A 21,017-nucleotide genomic window follows, 5' to 3' on the forward strand; every position below is an offset into this window, starting at 1 on the left:
TACAATAGCCCAACTCAATTTAGAATAAGGAAAAAAAGGCTCTTCCTAACTGGCTAGTAAGCAAGTAAATAAATAAATTTTAAACGTACGGTCTGTATATACTTCAGTAGGAATGTTTTAATTTATTTAGTCCTAGAAGCTCAAACAAAATATGAAATGAAGCATAAATAATTACAAGACAAAATACTGACACTACCTGTAAGCTTCTAGTCAGTCAAATTTGGAGGGAGTGGTTCATTTAGATAGGAAAAAACTGGTAGGGAACAAGTACCCTAAAAACAGAAGCCCATCCCTGGGTGAGGTATAACTTCACTAAGACTGTTAATTGCAATAGCAAGTATCACAAACACTACTCACTATGCTCAGGCAGCAGAACAAAACAGGCCAATTCCAAGCAGCTCATCTAACAAATGGGACCCAAGTTTCCAACTATGGAACATGGGAATTACCACAAGGAGTTTGGTCGCATTCCCATTTCCTCATAAGAATCTCAAAGGAGAACACACAGCCAAAAAATATGGCAGAACTTCATACTGACAAGAAATCTGAAAGAAAAGCCAAGCCTCAAGCTAAGCCATGGAAAAGCTTCCCCATGGTAGGACAGGCTGAGAAGAGGCCTTAAACCTCTTTGGGACCTAGTTTGGACCCAACCAGGTGGCTGGCTTTCCACAGGAGCTGGGGGCCGATCTCAAAATCAAGGATCCAATTTGCTTCCCTAATACAAAGACATCTCCACACCCCTCCTCTCCATACGGCTTGCTGTTTAATCCTTGACATTCCATTTGTTAAAAAGCAAAAGCTGACGCTGGTCTAGCCAGCACGATCATCCATTTTAACTTGGTCAAGTTCTTGCTATTGAACAGCAGGCCTGAGAACTGTCAAGCTAATTTTACTGAACACTCTGTTACTGAATCATGCCTGAGCTCCAGCCATTCTTTACCTCAGAAGCTGGACCCCATCCCAGAACAATCTTTAAAAGTTTATTTTACTGATCAAAGCAAAATAAGAAATAGCTCTTTTTTAAAAAACTATATTTAGGGAGCGATGCAGTAAGTGATACTTTGGCAAGAGGACTGAAATGTAAAGTGCCTTGTGCATTTATAAACTTGGGGGTATTTGCTCTGGCGCTAGGCCAGCGTGTGTTTGGAACAAACGCCAATCATCCGCATTCAGGCTTGTCTTCCCCTGCTCTCTCCTCGGAAGTCAGTATGCGCTCCATCTGTGACAATATGTTGGGCGATGGGTGAATGGGGCCTAAAAGGGAACACAAGTTCTCGGGTACGCACAAACTAGTACCGGGCTAGATCTCACGAACTCCCATCTACCTGGGTTCCACCTGAACTATTTTATATTTTAGATTTGAGTCTGCTTATAAATTGCTTACATTCTCTTCTAATCGGCTGGCTGACAGCATTATTTCAAACCAATACGTTTATCTTTTTTAGCAAAGGCAGACTAGAAGCTCAAAAGGAAGCCTTGCGTCTGGACTAACTTCCATAAATTAAAAGTGTCCTTTTAAAAGATTTTTGAACAGAGGAAAATCCCTAGTCTGTATTTTTCTGTCATTTTACCAAAACGTACCTGGGTGACAAGGTTAAAGCAAGCAGAGGAAATCCCTGGCACTTATCATCCACAGGCATTACTGATAAATTGTGTGGTGGAGGAATAAAGGATTACCTTCTGTATTTTTTCATTACACTTTTCTTTTGTTACAGAATACATAAATCCATTGTGGCACAATGTAATATGTATCACCATGCTACACCTGCGGACGCTTCCGAGCGGCTGCCATGTCTGTGCAGTCAGGAATGATAAGTGAACCACCCGTGAATGTTAACGATAGTGATCATTCTGAGGTAACTCGGCTCTCCATCTTCCTTTAGAGCCTCCGTGCTGAAGCCAGGGTAGCAAGGTTCAGGAGAGGAAAATGAAAACAACAGTGAAGGGAAGGGGCACGCACAGCGCTCAGAACGTGCCTTCACGAGTGTGCGGTATCTTACTCTGGGGCTCCATTTCGGTAAAATCGTGCACATTAAAAGGAGAAGGAGGTTGTGACCCACGTATTGCACACTCAACCAGACCTAATGAAAGCTTCCTTAGGTCAGTCTCCCACTCCATCGCTTCTCTCCCTCCAGACAAACGCCAACTTTGGATCTTGCTCCAAGTCTACAGCACTTAAGGGGGCACAGAATCGAAGTGGTTCTCAGAAGACATCTAGGTGCAACTATTAAGTTATGCTCCCATTTAATAAATGGATATGGAGACTTGCTCCCACAATTTTCAGCTTGACTTCCAAACATTCTAGGTTTTATGCCTCATTTTTTTATATCCAGGAATTTGTATGGGCTTTCTAAAAAGTCTATGGAAATACATCTTTCAGAGCTGCTTTTTATTTAGTGCTGGGCACTGGGTGTGCGACCGAGGAGACCCTGATCTCGGGGGAAATGCCGGCAGCAGGTAGGTAGGGCACTCGCTAGTCCTGCCTCCCTTCTGTGCGGCCCTGCATTCCAGTCTCTGAGGTGTGGCCTGTGCCGAGGGTGATTAGCCCTCAGACAGACAGGCCGATGGAGAGACAGATGGACTCGGCTCAGAACCTGCTCGTCCTCCTGCTCCGCTCGTGGACAGACAGCGTGTCTCCCACCACAGCAGGGCACTCGGGGGGCCCTGAGCAAAGCACTGCCCTCCACAGCTCCTTGCGCTGCCTGTGCCGGGTCTAGGATGCAGAGCCACTTCAGAGCTGACTAAATGCTGCCCGGAGTGCTTCAGTCAATTCAAAGTTAGGTCCTGTCAAGTCTTGTAACCACTGAAAAACGTATGGGCGTTTTAAAAAGAGATTACTCACTTGAGGAATTCAGCTCTGTCCCAGTGCAAAGCCACTCAGCTGCCAGAGGGAAGTTTTTATACCCACATTAACCTAACACGATGAGCATTTCTCTGCTAAATATTAAACCAGAGGTGATGGGGCACAGGTCCTTATCTGAAAAGCTGAGTCTATTTATAGGGACAACGCTGGAAGCAGAACCCAAGTTGGGAGGCAACATACTGGAGAGGAAAACGTGTGGACTGCGAGTTACATACACTTTGGTTCACATTCTGGTTCCATGGCTAACCAAAATGTTGCCTTAACATGTGGGAACCTCAGCTACATCCATGAAATGAGGAGGCCGCTTCCCTACAGAATTGTCAGAGAGGATACCATAGACAACGAATGCCAAGCACCTGGCATTAAGGTTGACAAATAGTAAAAGGAGCTTAGAAATGTTAGTGCTCTTGTGTTCCCCTTGTCCTAAGTCATCACTCCAAAAGAAGAGGCCCCATTCACCCCCTCTCCCCTACCCCGTGAGCAGACATTGCTTAGTTGGGGGAATGGATCCCAGCCATTGCTTATATGGGTAACACAGCGCCATTAAAATGTGCAATCCGCTGGACATGGTAGCAACAGTCAGGGGCACTACAAGCAAGCAACTTCTGGCCAAGGCATCAAGCCTCCTCTGAAGCTCACAGAAGAGCACTCAGGGCTCCATATTCAAGGCTTTCATTTTTGAGAGAGTAAGCCAGAGAAGTGGGTACACTGCACCTCAGCTTAACTCACTGGCTTTGGATGGGGATGAGGGAAGTCAAAAATCATGGTAGTGGTGCAGAGAAATTCAATGAGACTTATTAAGAGCTTTCTGAGCTGCACAGTACAAGTTATTATTCAACAATTACAACAGTAATAATAGCAACTACTATCTACTGAACATTTACTATGTGCCAGGTGCTATGTTAAGCTTTTAAAATCTGTATTAACTCATTCAATCCTAAAATAGGTGCTAGTATTATATCCATTTTACAGAATCCGAGGCTGGAGGCATTAGGGAATTTATCTGAAGTCACTCTATTAAAGATCTATTAAAGATCTCAATTTTGAATTCAGAAATCAACAATATGGTCCCTAAACCAAGGAGCACAGTCCAGCAGGAGAGAAAGACAAAGAAGCAAACAAAGAATTATAGTGCTATGCGGTAAGTACAAAGATGGAAGCCAGTTCTGAGTCCTACCAAACACAGAGGCACTTAGCCAAGCCGGGGAAGGGTAAGGGGATCAGAGAGCTTCTTAATGGAGATGTCTCAAAACACAGTGATCATTTAGCTCTATATCATGCTAAGAAAGATGGCGGTGACCAGATGGCAGCAAAGCACAGCAAGCGCTAGAGTAGAACCTGCTTTGGAGTCCCAGCTCTACCTTCCTGGGATAAATGATACAATCTCTCTCTCTCTCTAGCTGCCAGTTTCCTCATCTACAAATGGGGATAATTCTTACAGTAGAAGATTATTGTGACGGCTAAATACTTGTAGTTAACATAATACCTGTCATATAATAAATGCTTAATATAATAACCATGGCTTTTCTACATACAAGGAAGTGATAAAAGATATGATGACAACTGTCAACATTATTGAGCACTTAATCCTCCCAGAAAAGGTAGGTGCTATTATCAGTCCCATTTTATAATGGAGGAAATTGAGGTTGAGCAAGGTTAGAGACTTCCAGAGAGCACATCCTCTGGATAGGAACTACTGACCAATCTGTGGCAAAGGCTCAACTTCCACTGTAACATTCAGTTTGATTATAAATGCCCCAACTCTTAGACTAACCATATGAACTACAAGATCCCCCCCCTTTTAAAGATTTTATTTATTTATGTGACAGACAGAGAGAGAGAGCACAAGCAGGGGGGGAGCAGCAGGCAGAGGGAGAGGGAGAGGCAGGCTCCCGGCGGAGCAGGGAGCCTGATGTGGGGCTCGATCCCAGGACCCCAGGATCATGGCCTGAGCCGAAGGCAGATGCTTAACTGACTGAGCCACCCAGGTGCCCCACGAGATCCCTTTTTAAAAGCCCTTGGAGAATGTCATGGTTTCTTGAGCCACAGTCTCAGTTTGTGGAAGTGGGAAAAGGCTGCCAAGAGTAGCACTCGATTCTCCACTTCTGACCAGGTCATAACAGGGATGAAGACACACTCCTCCAGTTCCCAGCCTGCGCTGGTCCCAATTCCATGCATGTTCATTCTCTAGCACTTTAAAGTGGAAAATGAAAATATATGAGCAAGAGAAAGCCTTGTAATAACTGCAGCATGCCTGCTTTAAAGCAAGTCCTTTGGGTATTACTTTATCCATAAAGAGAGTTTACACTAGTGTGAATGCCACATTTTGTTTCCCCTTGCACTGACAAAAAATTTTTTTTAAAGATCAAAGCATATCGTGTGAGTATGTGATGTTTGACATTGGACAAAGTACTCTTTTTCAAAACAGACATTTTCCAAAAACATAACTCGCTAGACTAATGGGCAGTGAGAAGCCAAAATGACTGCCCTCCGCCTTCTCCTTGTGTATCTTTGCCAGAGTCCTTGGGACTTGCCAAATCCGGTCATGCCTGCTTAGCTTGCTCGACTGATTGTGCCAGAAAAGAAAATAAGACACAGATGTATTTGAGCTCTTTGAGATGCCAGTAAGAGAGACAGCTAATGGCTTCATTTCGACCCTCCCCTTCCAGCTGGGCACAGGTGGGGGATAATGAGGTCCCTCTCCCTAATCAAACTCAATTATTTACTACTCTATATAACCGCAAAGACATTCACATTCAGTTCAGAATATAAAACACACCGTGGGCTACTTCCAACCACTGCCACTGGGTATTTATAACAAACTCAAGTGGCTAACAGTTTGCCTTGGCAGGAGTTTAAGTGTGTAAAGTTTTGCAAACTGTTTCTGTTCAAATATGTCCTGCTGAAATGGGGTCCCAGGCGGGGTTCCATAACTGTCAGGTCAGTGAACTGCATAACATCTGAGAATGTATTCACCATGCAGTGCAGACAGGATCTGGAAATCAAACGCTTCGTTCTATTGCAACCTTCTGAGAAGCATCACAGTTTTTTCAACAGCAAGACTGACATTGTATTAATAAACATTACAAGCCACTAGCCTGACACGTACATAGCAGCAGCTGACAGACTCCAACATAAGCTGAGAGGAGAACAGAGGAAATCAAAACGAGACATAGTAACTAAACATGGCCAAAGGGGGTAGATCATGAAACAAATCACATTAATGTCAGAAAAATGAGCCCTAAACTTTTAAGATATACAGCAACTAAAGCAACAATCTGGTATAATATTTGGATACCAAAGTAAGTTGATGGCTATCTAAAATGTGTGCTTTTATTGTAGGAACAAAGCGTATCCTGGCACAATTTCAACAGACATTCCAGTGAGCAAAACATACATATTTAGCTTGTCTGACCTTTAAATTCTTAGAAGTATGTAATTAATGCTTTCCATCTTTATTACTTGCTCCAATATTTCTGTCACTTTAAACAGACACAAAGAAAAATTTTCTCTTTTCTCTAGACAGTAGCTGTTGCCAAAAAGGAAATCAAGTCAGATTTACAAATACAAAATTAAACAGGCTGCATATGTTACATTTCTGTACATGAGGACAATCTGGACAATGAAAATGTTTGCTAATACAACAGAATGGAAAGAAACAACACACAGTTGGTCTTCTGTGACTCGAGCAAACAATAAATAAGATAATTTATACCCATATTGTCAGGCCTGGTTACAAAGAATATAGGCATCTTTTTTTTTTTTTCCTTATCCTGTTTTAGCTCTGCCCTTTACCAAACTGTATGACCTTGAGCAAGTAACTACCTGTCTCCGATCCTCAGCTCATATATTATAAAAATGAGTTTGTTATAAGGAATAAATGAGATAATGGCTACTAGGGGCACCAAACTGAGTGAGTGTGCAAAAATGCTCATTTCTTTTTTTTCCCCTCCTCTCCAGACCACAAAGCAGTATCACAAAGAGTAGGAGAGGCTTCAAACTGATGATATCCTTTCAAAAAGGTCTGGTCACCCGGGGTGTACTCTGGAGATCTTAGCAAGAGGGTATACTAAAACTACCAACCCTTTTGAAAAGCCCTCATACAGCCAAGAGCAATGAATCTGCACACCTCTTAAGAAGCAGCTAACCTTGGGCGCCTGGGTGGCTCAGTTGGTTAAGCGACTGCCTTCGGCTCAGGTCATGATCCTGGGGTCCCGGGATCGAGTCCCGCATCGGGCTCCCTGCTCGGCAAGGAGTCTGCTTCTCCCTCTGACCCTCCCCCCTCTCATGTGCTCTCTCTCTCTCATTCTCTCTCTCTCAAATAAATAAATAAAATCTTAAAAAAAAAAGCAGCAGCTAACCTTTCCCTTTATACAGAGCCAAGAGAAGCCACAGCAGTCTCTGGGAACTCTCTGGGCCACAATGCCCAAGGCAGCCCGGCTACTAGTGGAAGACCCTCTACCGACTACCCAGTGGTCCCCTTCCCAAACAGCAAAATCCTAGCTGGATTCTATTTGCTCTGCTCTGTAGCTATTGGTTAGAAACATTCCTTCCCCATGTCTACCTGATATAACAAACATTTTAAGCAAAACACACGTATAGGAGGGCGGTTTAACTGTTCTTCCTGACTTCTGATTTAGGGGGATTCTGTCCATTTTCCTGGTTTGGGCTTTTCTTCTCTTTCTAAAGCCCTTCTTCCGGACTCCAGAGTAGGATCTCGGTGTGAAATGTTAATGGCAACACATCTAATGACACCATCACAGTTGCTGCTGTCAGTGCCATTTGTACACTCAATTCAGGTCCACAAGGTCTAATTGAATTGGCCCTGTCCTGGGGAATCGGAGAAGAGGGACAGAGCAGGCTCGTCCCCTGTGCACTCCAAGATCTCATCCTCCCTTGTCCTACCACGTCTAAAGGCCCAGCACGCCTTGGCTTGGTCACTGCTAGCAAGGAGCACTTGTTTAGATATTGGGAACCAGCTGAGATCCAGCTATTTAGTTCTGGGAGCCAACCAGACTCCCCCATACTTCTGCCTCCTACTTCTCCCCTTCCACACTCCTAATACCCAAACAACTTCAATGCTTAGGCTCAGAGCAGCTAGCAGTCAGCAAGTTAGAGACTCCTGTTTATATATACATTGGATCTGTCCAAAATCAATCACGAACAATGGGTATCTTAGAAATCCACTTGCCTGTCTGTTAAAGGAGAGAGTTTCCCTTAGCAAGCTCCTAATTTGCAAGTTGTTAGCGTAATCCATTCTCCCTCCCCAAACAACTCTGTGTCTGGGAGTTTCCTGGGACCAAGGGCCTGGGAAGAGAAGGGTGGTCCCACCGACTCAGTAAGAACATCAGAAGTCACCCAGCTTCACATTCTTCTCCAAAGAACACTTCCCCAACTGGGGACTCATTTAAGTTAACTAGCTCCTCTTTTTAAATTTTTTTTTTTTCACAGAGAGAGAGCACCCATGCACATGAGAGCGGGGGGTGGGGGAGGTGGAGGGGCAGAGGAAGAGAGAGAGGGAGAAAGAGAATCCCAAGCAGGCTCCACACCTAGCACGTAGCCTGAGGAGGGGCTCGATCTCACACGACCCCGAGATCATGACCTCAGCCAAAATCAAGAGTTGGATGCTCAACGGACTGAGCCACACCCAGGCGGCCCTTCCTCTTTTTAAACATACATAATTCTATAACTTAAAAAGTCACTACCTTGAATGATGGAACAAAGTGAAAGTTTAAATTTTCTATTGTAAGAAGAAACATAGCTCTATTTTCTAATTTTTCTAGGATGGACATGTGTTCATTATGTAATAAATAACTCAAAGAAAAGTTAAACCCCATACACACCTTAGTGTGAATTATTCAGACCAATAAATCTCTCACAGAAATAACAAAAATAGCAACTATGTAACACTGCCTACATACCAGGGTCTGAGCTAACATCTTCATAACAGCATTTCCTACCTTAGGTTCAACGGCCCCCATGATCAACAGATGAATTCACAGGCTAAGTTTTAGAATTTAAAAGTTTTGCTTTTAGTTTAATGAAAATCATGAAAACACACACACACGTATCATAAACATATGATGTATATTTAGAAAAGCAAAATTATATATAGTTTATATATATATAATAACTTATATAAGCAACAGATTGATACATAGAGATGTAGGCCACTCCTAGACTTCCATGTTCCCCATTCTCTACCCAGCTGGAGGAGCCCTGAATCACTGCGTAGAGGAGAAATACCCAGGAGAGCAACCGGGCCCTCATTAGATGGATCTAAACAAGAAATAAACTTACTAGAATAAGCCAAGGTCAACAAATCTACCCCATGACCGTTCACTGATATATTGCTGTCTATGGCTACTTTCTTGCTACTATGGCAGAGTTGAGTTACAGAGATGTATGGCCCAAAAGCCTAAAATATTTACTACTTGGCCCTTTATAGAAGAAGTCTGCCAACTTGCTGGATAAGCTGGTGAGATTTGGGGGTTCTGTGTTCCAGCAGCTAGAGTTATTTAACATCACTAACAGATTTAGTAAAAGCCAAATGACATCACTGCAAGTCACATGCAAAAACAGTTCGTTGAATAGAGAAAAGTGAGGGGAGAAGTGGGCACAAGGCTCTCTCTGTGGAACTCTTGTTTGCTGAACTCTGAAGAATTCATGCTCTGAGTGCCCCAGTCACACTATGCGCAGCTATCGATCAGGCAGAGAGCCCACCTATGTACAGACCAACTGACAACAGCAGAAGGTAGGGTGACCAATTATCCTGGTTCACCAGGGGCTGAGGGGGATACTCCTGGGTATAGGACTTTGAATTTCAAAACAGGGAAAGTCCTGGGCAAACTGACATAAATCGGTTATCGTTGCAGAAATGTTATTTTTCCAGTAAAGCACATTTAAAATTGGGAGGGAAGGATGCACTATAAATCAACTGGCTCATTAAAATAATGGACTAGTAGTTAAAAATATACTCACTGTTTAAAAGGACAAATATTAATATGGTAGTCAATGTTTCATATGAAAATCAAAAAACTCAAGTTGACAAGTAAAACATTTAACACCCATTAAATCCAACATCAGTGACTTTAATCTGAGCGAAGCATCATCTGTTGCATTTAAGTTGTTAATTTGTATTTTATTAATGTTATAGTTTTATTTGTATTTAATTTGTAATTTTGTTTGGATTGCATAAAGACATGGAATTTATAGATAGCATTTTTAAGTGTATTTAAGTAACTTTATAATAAAACAAATCTGGGCAAACATTGAGGCTTCAGGAGAATTAATTTTCCTTTAAAAGAGGTCTGTACATTACTTACATTTAAGAACATTCCTCACGACAATTCCATGAGGTAGTTATTATTCCCCTCATTTTACAGATATAGGAGCTGAGACTATGGTCATGTAGCAAGTCGCTAGTGAAACTGAAACTTGAACCCAGGTTAGCCGAAGCTCAAAGTCTGTGCAGCCTCGCTTGGAGTGGGGAAAGATGGTATATGGGAGGTGTGAGGGGTGAGGTGGGTGGTGTGAGGGCCACGGAAAGCCAGAAGGCAAGCTGGGGGCTTCATGGTATTCAAAAAGCAGGAACAAGGAGCTAGGTGGGCTCAGAAAGTGAAATAGGACAGGAAGTTTGGTCAGGGGCCCTCCAATGCAGCCCAAAGACACCTGAAGATGCATCCATTCCTTCTCTACAAAGCCCTGCTGGCTGCCAAGGATATAGAGATAAATAAGACCATGTGCACCCTCTCTTCAAGGAGTCTATAGTCTTGCTACTATCTCTTAAAGGATGTCTGCCCGTAAGAGGGCTGATTTGAAGTCTACAGATCTCCAATGTCCTGCCAATGTCTACCCCTACCCCTACCCCTAACTCAGCAGAAGTTGTCCCAGTAACTTTTCAGTCCAGTGGAGCAATGTCTACCCACACTCTGCCCCTCTCTGCTAGAAAACAGAAAGGAAGGGAAGAAGAAAAATGCAGAAGCAGCAAAGAGTTCTATTCAGTTCATTCAAGAAATATTTGTGGTGTACCTACCACAGTAATGGAGCTATGCTGGGTGTTGTGGGGCATAAATGATCCAGTTCTTGCCCTCAAAGGGTTTCTAGTCGTAACCACAATAACTGCAATAAACACTCAAGACAATGCTTACCTAGCCAGGCACTGTTCTAAATGCTGTACATAGATCAACTCATTGAATCCTCATCATGGCTCTATAAGGTAGGTATTATTATTATCCTCATTTGACTGGGCCACAAAAAAAGTTAAGCAATTCATCCAAGATTACACACACACACGAGTAAGGGTAAGGTCAGGAATGGCACGCAAGCATTCTGGCTCCAGAGGCCCCCATGCTCTTACCTACTACACTGTAACATATAGTAGTTGAATGTTGGCCTTAAGACAGTGGGATTTAATTGAATGATGAGACCACCAGCAGATTCCCCACCACCGTCCCAACCCTCAGCAGGGTGTTGCAAAGAGCATGGACTTTGCAGTCAGGCATGGGGGCAAATCCAGGCCTGAGAGCAATACTTGTCAGCCTCAGTTTTCATGTCTCTAAAATGGTCATAATAAAAACCAGGCTATTGGGGCGCCTGGGTGGCTCAGTTGGTTAAGCGACTGCCTTCGGCTCAGGTCATGATCCTGGAGTCCCAGGATCGAGTCCCGCATCGGTCTCCCTGCTGTCAGCAGGGAGTCTGCTTCTCCCTCTGACCCTCCCCCCTCATGCTCTCTCTCTCTATCTCATTATCTCTCAAATAAAATCTTTAAAAAAAAAAAACCAGACTATTTTCAGATTAAATGGAATAACATATACACAACTTTCAATTAGTAAATACTAATTCACTGCTTACTGTCAAAACCTAGCTCCCTCTTCCTGGTTCAGTTCAGTGTCTTCCCAGACACCGCCTGCCCATCCTCCTCTGGGAGAGAGATGCAAGGAAGAAAGGGATTAATGAAGAAAAGGACCAACAGCTTTACTTATTTTGCTGGGACTTCACTCTCTGAAACTTTGGACACATCCCTGGTGACTCCTGAAGGTCTGCTCTGTCCTGCATTTGCAGGAGAGGCTTTTCTAACTTAGAATACAGACCAGCAAGGTGAATGGAAGGTTGCTGAAGCAAGAAAATACACATGGGGCAAATGGTCAGTAATCTGTACTATTTCATCAGACAACTGGGACAAAGAAGAAACAGAAAATTTACTGACATTTTTTTTTTCCTAAACGCTCACACATAAAGATTTTACTTTACCTCGTGTTCTCAGAAACACTCCAGACATGTTGAATAAGCTCTGTTGAACTTTAAAATAGAAAAAGGATTAACTGGGGTGTGTGTGTTTGGGAGTGGAAGTGCAGGGATGGGAGTAATTCAGGAAAAAATAAGAGTATTCAGTTCAGGCGCCTGGGTGGCTCAGTTGGTTAAGCGACTGCCTTCGGCTCAGGTCATGATCCTGGAGTCCCTGGATCGAGTCCCGCATCAGGCTCCCTGCTCGGCAGGGAGTCTGCTTCTCCCTCTGACCCTCCCCCCTCTCATGTGCTCTCTCTCTCATTCTCTCTGTCAAATAAATAAATAAAATCTTTAAAAAAAAAAAAAGTATTCAGTTCAAAGCAGTTGTTGTTACTCTCTGCCTTTCCTCCTCTCTCTCCTCCCATTCTCCAAAAGTTGGGGTTCATATGGAGACCCTATATAGACTTTAGAGGCTTCTCCCGGGAAGGTATGTCCTGCCTACCGCTAGCCCCATTCTGTTGAAAACCAATGATTTAAAAGCTCTTGCTTTAAAAAGGACATTTAGTTCAAAAGAATGTGATGGTCATATGTTAATATTTATGTAGTAAAAATTATGCACTAATGAAAACTCTCTTAATCATTTATAAACAAACAACAATGCAAGTGGAGACCACTGAAATACCCCCGTATACATCTTTTAAAATAAAAAGAAAAGGGACGCCTGGGTGGCTCAGTCGGTTAAGCGTCTGCCTTCGGCTCAGGTCACGATCCCAGGGTCCTGGGATCGAGTCCCGCATCGGGCTCCCTGCTCCGCGGGGAGCCTGCTTCTCCCTCTGCCTCTGTCTCTCTCTTTGTCTCTCATGAATAAATAAAAAATAAAAAAATAATAAAAGAAAAAGAAAAAAAGTCCTAATGATACTTTGTGACGGTAAGACTTTGAAAAGATACTTTTATGAATTCTATTGGTAGCATTGTAAATTGGAACATCTTTCAGAAGGCTACATGTCAATACAAAGTGAAAGTCTAAAGATGGTTCTACTCTGACCGATACTACTACCCAAAGGAAATTGTCCAAAGGAAGTTATTCAGAAGAAATAAAAGGGATATGGATAAGGACTATTATTATAGAATCACTTATTAACCAAAGCAAGAAAACAATCTCAACATCCCATGGTAGGCTTCCAGTGCAGCCTGGACCTTTTTCTGTTGTACTGCTCATCACATTTTAATGATTTGACAAACCGTCTCCCTACTAGATAGTAAGCCCCATGAGCACAGGGTTGGTCTAGATTCTTGGCACATTATAAATGTAGATTATAGGAACTAAGAACAGATCAAATATTTGTAATTTTAAGTAAAAACAACACAATATTTAAACTAGAATGGGAACTGTAATATATATATACATGGAAATGATGATACAAAAATGAAAATAGTTTTATTAGGAAGGAGGAATCATTGCATAAGTTTTCAATTACTTTCAATATTCTTCAGTGTCGTTGTTTTAGCCCCTCCAAAACATAAAAAGAGGGAAATATTTACTGTTACATATACCAAACAAGACTTCATAGTAAGGATGAAACAGTAAGTACAAAAACTTGGAGTCATTGCCCCCAGCTCCCCCTTCCCCCCAGTACTCAGGTATTCTTTCTTTGTTCAAGGGTAGAAAGACACAAAATACTCCTATATCATAGGTGGCATAATCTTATTTTCAGTAAAAATCTGAAACAAAGGCAATATGTTTTATTATATATATATATATTTTTAAAGATTTTTATTATTTATTTGACAGAGAGAGACACAGTGAGAGAGGGAACACAAGCAGGGGGAGTGGGAGAGGGAGAAGCAGGCTTCCCTCGGAGCAGGGAGCCCGATGCGGGGCTCAATCCCAAGACGCCGGGATCATGACCTGAGCCTGAAGGCAGATGCTCAACAACTGAGCCACCCAGGCACCCCTAAAGGCAATATGTTTTAAAGAGACAAGGGAAAAGTCCTCTAAAGCAATCCTTCCTGTGGATAGTGAATTTGCTGGTTACTAACAGCAGGGGGTGCCAAAAGGATCACTACTGTTCCCAGGAGAGGGCCAGTCTCAATACAGGTTAGCAAAGCTTAAGCTGTGCTTAGAAAATGCCACAGGCTTTCCTCTAACAACTGGGACCTCTGGGTAAAACTCACTCTAGAGACTTGAATAAACAAAAATTATATTTTTATTTTCATTAACTTCTGATATTTAGCATTTCCTTGAACTATAAATGTAGTCAACAAATCACAGTAGTATTAGTAGTACTGGTAACTCTGTCATGAACAGAAAAAACAGATGATACAGCACATTACAGTTGTTGCAGACTTCTCAAATATCATTTATACTCATCACTACTTTGAAGTGAAGCGAGAGACTTCAGGAGTTAGACCTGCTGCTAGATCTTGGTATTTAAAAAGCCATACATATTACTATACCACAAATTTGTTTAATAATTTCCGAAGTATTTAAATATAATGGAATTCTTTTATATTCTTGTGGATTTTATTTTCTGCATTTACAAACACTTTTTTCTGGAACGGGCTTATAATTTATAGGTTTTACCAGACTGCCAAAAGCACAGGAAAATTCATCCCTTATCAGTCTAAAGGAAGGCAACTGAGAGGAAAAATCAAATTTGATTTGAACAAAGTTGGAGAAGAAAAGAAGTATTTTAAGTCACAAGACAAAAGTGGCTGCAATGCACATTTTCATATACTTTGGAGTCCATGAAGAGAAAGAGGGAAACCCAGAATTTTTGCTTCAAAGGCTCCAAAGTACCCCACCCAGTATGTCCAAAGGCCTGGTTCACAGATATTATGTTCAGAGATCTACCTAATGCAATTTGTTACTGCAAAGCAGTCTGCATTTAATCTAGGTGCAGAAGCATGAAATAGAATGCAAATGGTGTCCCCAGCATCTCCCTGGAAGAAGTCACTACAGATGGACGTCCAGATACCCAGTATTATTCATATGATGAGCAAAACCAAAAACAAGTCCAAAATCCTAGAAGGCAGAGATGAGATACTGAGATCTGTAAAAGGTCAATACTCACATTCGAACAAAGAGTGACTCTTTGGATGTCAGACCAGGAGATGAATACTTTTCAACCAGGGCCAAGGTACTGAAGCCGAACTTATGAATGGGCTCGTTGGAATCCAGTGGGGGGAAGTCTGTGTCAACCTCCCCATCATCCTCAGCAATATGCAGGCAGTAGGCACTGACATTGTCACTAAAAAGAAAACCAAAAAGGTGAGTGAATACCAAGATGAAGGAGGGATAAGGAGACTAGAGGCTATGGTATACAGCAAGCAAACTGGGACACTGCTGTTTTTTTTTTTTTTTTTTTTTACCTGAAAGCCTGGTGATACAGTTAGATTTCCCCCAAATCCTACTTCATTTGATAAAGAGAAAACATGGCAATACAAAGGGGAAGAACAACGTGAAATGAGGGCCTTTCCAGTACTCTATTCTTTCAACAAATATTTACTGAGCATCTGTTATAGATAAGATGCAGAACTTAACCCCTTAAATCAAAGATGATATTTAGTATTATCCCTCAAGGAAGCTTACAGTATAGCAAGGGGAAAAAGTAAGTACTACTTTTTAGTTAGCTAAATATAAGTATACATAAAATAAATATCATAAAAGAGACACAAACAAAATATAAAGGAGAAAAAATTATTGGTGCAGGGGAGGAATCAGAGGCCTCTGATTTACGGTCAGGATTAAGAAAATACCTATTGTAGGTTCGGAGAAGTACTCAAGGTAACAAAGACAATCCATACAGTTCTCCTTTCTCTGAAGAGTATCAGACTCACGTGGCAAGATCTGATTCCAAACACCAAGGATACTTAACAGAGTAAAAGCAAATTACCTGAGTTATCCTGATGCGGATAACTGGCCCTCTCAACTACTTCTGGACTTTCCTCACACCCCCAGAACGTCCAGTCTGTACTCCCAGATTCCATCTTAGAGACAACACACACTTCATTCTCTTTCTTTGGGGGAAGTAAAAAGCCAATTTGCTGAAAAGGGGTGGGAAACTACACCATCATAAAGACAACTTAAAACTTAAAAATCAATTAAAAACACTTTAAGATACCCTGCTCCAAAGATGCATTGTGAAACTGCTAATCTGCTAGCATTCACAGACACGAACCTAACAGTTCACAAGGCAGTAGGGTTCTAAATTGTGCAGCTTAAATTTGGAGTTTTAATTATATGATTGATGCTTAAATTAATTAATTGCAAAGTGTATGCTAATTGTTTAATTGGTTGCTTGATCTATATAGATCATTTTTTGAATTAAATGAGTTGATTTACAAAGTTTATTGATTGGATGTGACAATGAATTATTTCACTGACTACCTGATTTGCAATTTTCCCAATTAATTCACAAATCTTTAGCTGCAACTCTGCTTATTGAGAGAGAGCCTACTTCAGGTGATCTATACTCAGTCTGTCATGACTAAGAGATATTTATTATATAAAACAGGTAATAAGGACAGATTAAAATTAATGGGAACTGTAAATTTGCTAAATGGATGGTTAACAAGAAAGTAATCTGGCTATGTTTGTCACTATAAATTTCATGTATTTGCAACGCTGTTAAGAAATTTAAAATTCATCTCTGAATGATATGGGAAACTTACGGATCTTTGCAAGAGGTTGCTAACTTAAACACCAAACACTTACAGCAGCAGAAGAAAGTCCTTTAGATAAAGAAAATGTCATGGTATGGCAGCTAAGAGCTTTGTGTCCAGAAAGACCTGAGTTAAAACCTAAGCTCCAGCACTCATGCACCATGCGATTTCAGAAAATAAACTTCACCTCCTTGAGTTTGAGTTTCCACTTCTATAAAAAGGGTACAATCACCTAACTCAGAGGTAGTTATGAAGATTAGAGAAGAAGATATATGCAGAGCCTACCATGTAACAGAGGTAAAAAATAAATGGTATGGTAACTATAATTAAGTCAGATGGAAAATAACTTCTACAGTTACCTCAATCCTTAAAGATGCATTGTGGATGCATATTACAGCAACAAAACAACAATGAAGCTAAGTGACATATTCTGGAGTTAACATATCGGCAGTGTTCCAGCCTTGGGGCCACTGAGCCTCCAGGGTTTTACGAACAGGGCAGACACTGATGAAGCAAGCAACGGACAGCACAGATTATTTACTGCCATGTAAATCATCCTGAGGAATGTCTGTGATTCCCCAGCACCACAGAGGTTTCAAGGGCAAATAATAAGCCTATTGATCAAAGCAGAAAGCCAAACATTGGTATCAGAAGAATTCTGCTTTGATTGTCATGGGATGCCCCGATATCCCCTTCAAAACAAACTCAACAACTGTCACAGGCTAAGATCCAAGGGCCAAAAGATTCGCTGCCAAGTGCTACTATTCTCCTCAGTTTTTAAAAACCAAGTGTGAAATTAGTTATTCACTCAAAAAACATTTGCAAAGTACTACCCTGTGCTGTAGCCTGCTCTGAGCACTGGAAACACACAAAGAAAAGAATGAATGATTCCCCCTATATTATACAAGATTAATGGAAGTCTTTTCTGGGTCATGAGTAAAATTTAGCAGCAAACAGTACTCCAACCCTTTTGACCCCTTAATAGAACATCTGAGGGGAAAATGACTAAAATTCCATATTCAATGCATGGACATATTGGTTCCTTAGTGCCTTTATAAAGGAATCATTAATAAAAAAAGCTACTATGGTATTTTGACTTCTTTTTTTTTAAACAATACATCTTTTTTTTAAGATTTTATTTATTTATTTGACACAGAGAGAGAGCACGAGCAGAAACACAAGCAGGGGGAGTGGGAGAGGGAGAAGCAGGCTTCCCTCGGAGCAGGGAGCCCGATGCGGGGCTCGATCCCAGGGCTCTGGGATCATGACCTGAGCCGAAGGCAGACGCTTAACGACTGAGCCACCCAGGTGCCCTATGGTATTTTGACTTCTAAAACCTCTTCAGGACTCCAAATTAGTACTAGTACAATAGCCATTAGTATCATTAGCTACATTGAGTGCTATGTGCCAGACACCGTGCAAAATAGTGTGGATGGATATATATAAGCTCAATGAGTCTTCACACCAACTCTGTGAGTTATTTGTTATTATTTCTGTTTTACAAATTAGAAAAGTGAGGCTCAATGAAGTTAAGTGGTTTGCTCAAGATTAAATAGCATGTAAGTGACACACCTGAGATTCAAACCCAGGCAGTTAAGAGACCTCACCCTTGACCCCCACCTATCCCTCTGCCAATTCCATGGTGTGTCTAGACTTGCCAAGGCCCTTGGGAACCCTTGCTCCTAAGGAAATGCCACATACTTTGAAAAGAAGGAGGAAACCATGACATACTACCTACAAAAAATTAGAAGCTTAGAAAGATTTATTTCAACCTCCTCACCTTTACAGATGGGGAAGAGATGCCTAGAAATGAGGAATAAGATGTCCACGACGACCCAGTTAAAACAGTGGCAAAGCTCGTTCTAGAGAACTCAGGTCTCCTTACTTCCATTCTGTTACTCTTTGATCAAACCAGAAACTGGTGGCATTTTGAAATAGGGAGAGAAAAAGGGGGAAGCTGTGGTCCATGACTCAAGAATACCCCAAATACAGACATCTGGAACTTATAAAACAATGAAAACAGGGGTGCTTCCTCCTTGTGACCTGGTTTGGTAGAATAAAGAGCGGTTTTGCAGTCAGATCTGGTTTTAACGCTAATTTGACCACTAACTAGCTGTGTGACTAAATCTCTCTGAGCTCCTCCATTTTCTTATCTGTAAAAAGCTTTCCTTGATTTCTCTAGGAGAATCATTTGGATCTCTAGGAGAGAGACTCCAAGTGATTCTCCTCTGTGGTCTTTCAGGACTTGATTAATATTTCCACGTATACTTATCACATGTTTTTCTTATTTATGGTTCTATGTTCTCCTAAAAAGCAAGGATTCTTCTATTGTCTCTGCATCCTCACTGAAGAGTAAAATGGCTGGCACTTAGAAGGTACTTAACAAATATTTGTTGAATGAATGAATATATGAATGTGTAGACTGAATCACTCTACCCATGAAAAAAACATAAAGGGTATTATTAATGATATGTGTGCTAACGAGAAGAGGAGAAGTAATAAGCTTTTCTTTTTCTTTTTCTTGCTTGTCACATTGATATCTGTTAACCAAATGGGGCTTTCTAGGCAATGCACATGTGTCAGAGATTGTAATTCAAGACAAAAGGAGAAAAAGGCCCAGGAAGAGGGGAGGATGAAAGAGGCATTTTTATAGTTCATCAAGATATGAGTACTGGCATCTCACTTATTTTTCTTTCTTTCTTTAAGGGGGGGAGGGGTGGGGGGGAGAGAGAAAGAGAATCTTAAGCAGAATCCATGCCTAGTGCAGACCCCAACATGGGGCTTGATCTTAACAACCCTGAGATCATGACCTGAGCTGAAATCAAGAGTTGGATGCTTAACTGACTGAGCCACCCAGGCACCACACACCTCATTTTTTATGGAGAAAAAAACACTGAGAAATTATTACAACTATGCAAAAATGTTTAATTATATGCATATAAAACAACTAGAAGGAAAGGTACCAAAAAGTTTACAAAGGTTGTGTTTACATTTAAGCAATGAGCACTTTTTTCCTGTACCTTCCAGATGTCCCATAATGACTAAGTATAACTTTCATTTTCCTTTATAAAATATTTAACTTATTTTTTGATAAGGGTAAAGCAGGCTTATTAGAAACATGGAACAATTTAGAAATACAGAACAGTACAAGGAAGGTTGGGAAATCTCTCACCCCACTGTAGAATCACCTGTCCTAGAGACTCTCTGCATTGCCTGCCTCATCCACATCCCCTGATTCCTAAGTGGTCATTTTTGTCTATCAAGTCTTGGAATTATGGAGAAAATAACCATACATATCTACTGTATAAGGGTCTTATAAGGATTAAATGATTTAATTGCACAGTACCTGGCATGAAAAAGGATTCTCATTTTGTCAAAATTTCTTCTACCACTTCTATGTTTCTCATTACACAGAAGCAGAATTAACTAACAGAAGCATGGTGGATAGCATGAAATAGAGAACACTAAAAGTCCTGTTTGTGAGTCACTATCAGAGAGACTGAGGAATGATAAAAGACTAATAAACGACTGCCAGTTCATTCTCTATATTTAAGAGTTTGTTTTTTTTGTCTTTTTTATTCTTTGTTCATTTGTTTCGTTTCTTAAATTCCATGTATGAGTGAGATCTTAAGGTATTTGTCTTTCTTTGACTTACTTCACTTAGTTATATCCTCTAGATCCATCCATGTTGTTGCAACTGGTGAGATTTCATTCCTCTTTATGGCTGAATAATTTTTCATTGTTTGTGTACAGAGATATAGTTGTATATACAGTGTAAACACACACACACACACACATCACATCACATCTTTATCCATTTATCTATTGAAGGATACTTGGGTTGCTTCTGTATCTTGGTTATTGTAAATAATGTTGCAATAAAAACACAGGGGTACATACATCTTTTTGAATTCGTGTTTTCATTTTCTTTGAGTTAATATAACATTGTATATTAATTATGCTGGAATTAAAAATTAAAAAAAAAAAAAAAGAGTTGCTCCTGAGGGGGGGAAAAAAAAAGACTAATGGAAATAAGTACAGCATAATAGGATCCACAGAAAGAGGTTTAATTCAGGGGCACCTGGGTGGCTCAGTCATTAAGCGTCTCCCTTCAACTCAGGTCATGATCCCGGCGTCCTGGGATCGAGTCCCGCATCGGGCTCCCTGCTCGGCGGGAAGCCTGCTTCTCCCTCTCCCACTCCCCCTGCTTGTGTTCCCTCTCTCGCTGTCTCTCTCTTTGTCAAATAAATAAATAAAACCT

General features: G+C 41.2%; 1 protein-coding gene across 6 annotated transcripts in view; it reads right to left on the reverse strand.

Moving 5' to 3' along the window:
• Positions 1–21,017, reverse strand: part of MAPKAP1 (MAPK associated protein 1) — a 236,432-nt gene that overhangs the window by 97,243 nt on the left and 118,172 nt on the right. For all 6 annotated transcript variants that reach the window (XR_014140160.1, XM_081803593.1, XM_081803592.1 and 3 more), the window contains exon 6: positions 15,166–15,342. Coding sequence is in view for 5 of the 6 variants with exons in the window: in XM_081803593.1 (XP_081659719.1) it covers positions 15,166–15,342 (177 nt within the window). In the remaining variant the exon portion in view is untranslated. The remainder of the gene's footprint in view (positions 1–15,165; positions 15,343–21,017) is intronic.

The sequence above is a fragment of the Leptonychotes weddellii genome, chromosome 14 (genome assembly GCF_054177405.1).
Source record: "Leptonychotes weddellii isolate Sample4059 chromosome 14, ASM5417740v2, whole genome shotgun sequence".
Taxonomy (NCBI): domain Eukaryota; kingdom Metazoa; phylum Chordata; class Mammalia; order Carnivora; family Phocidae; genus Leptonychotes; species Leptonychotes weddellii.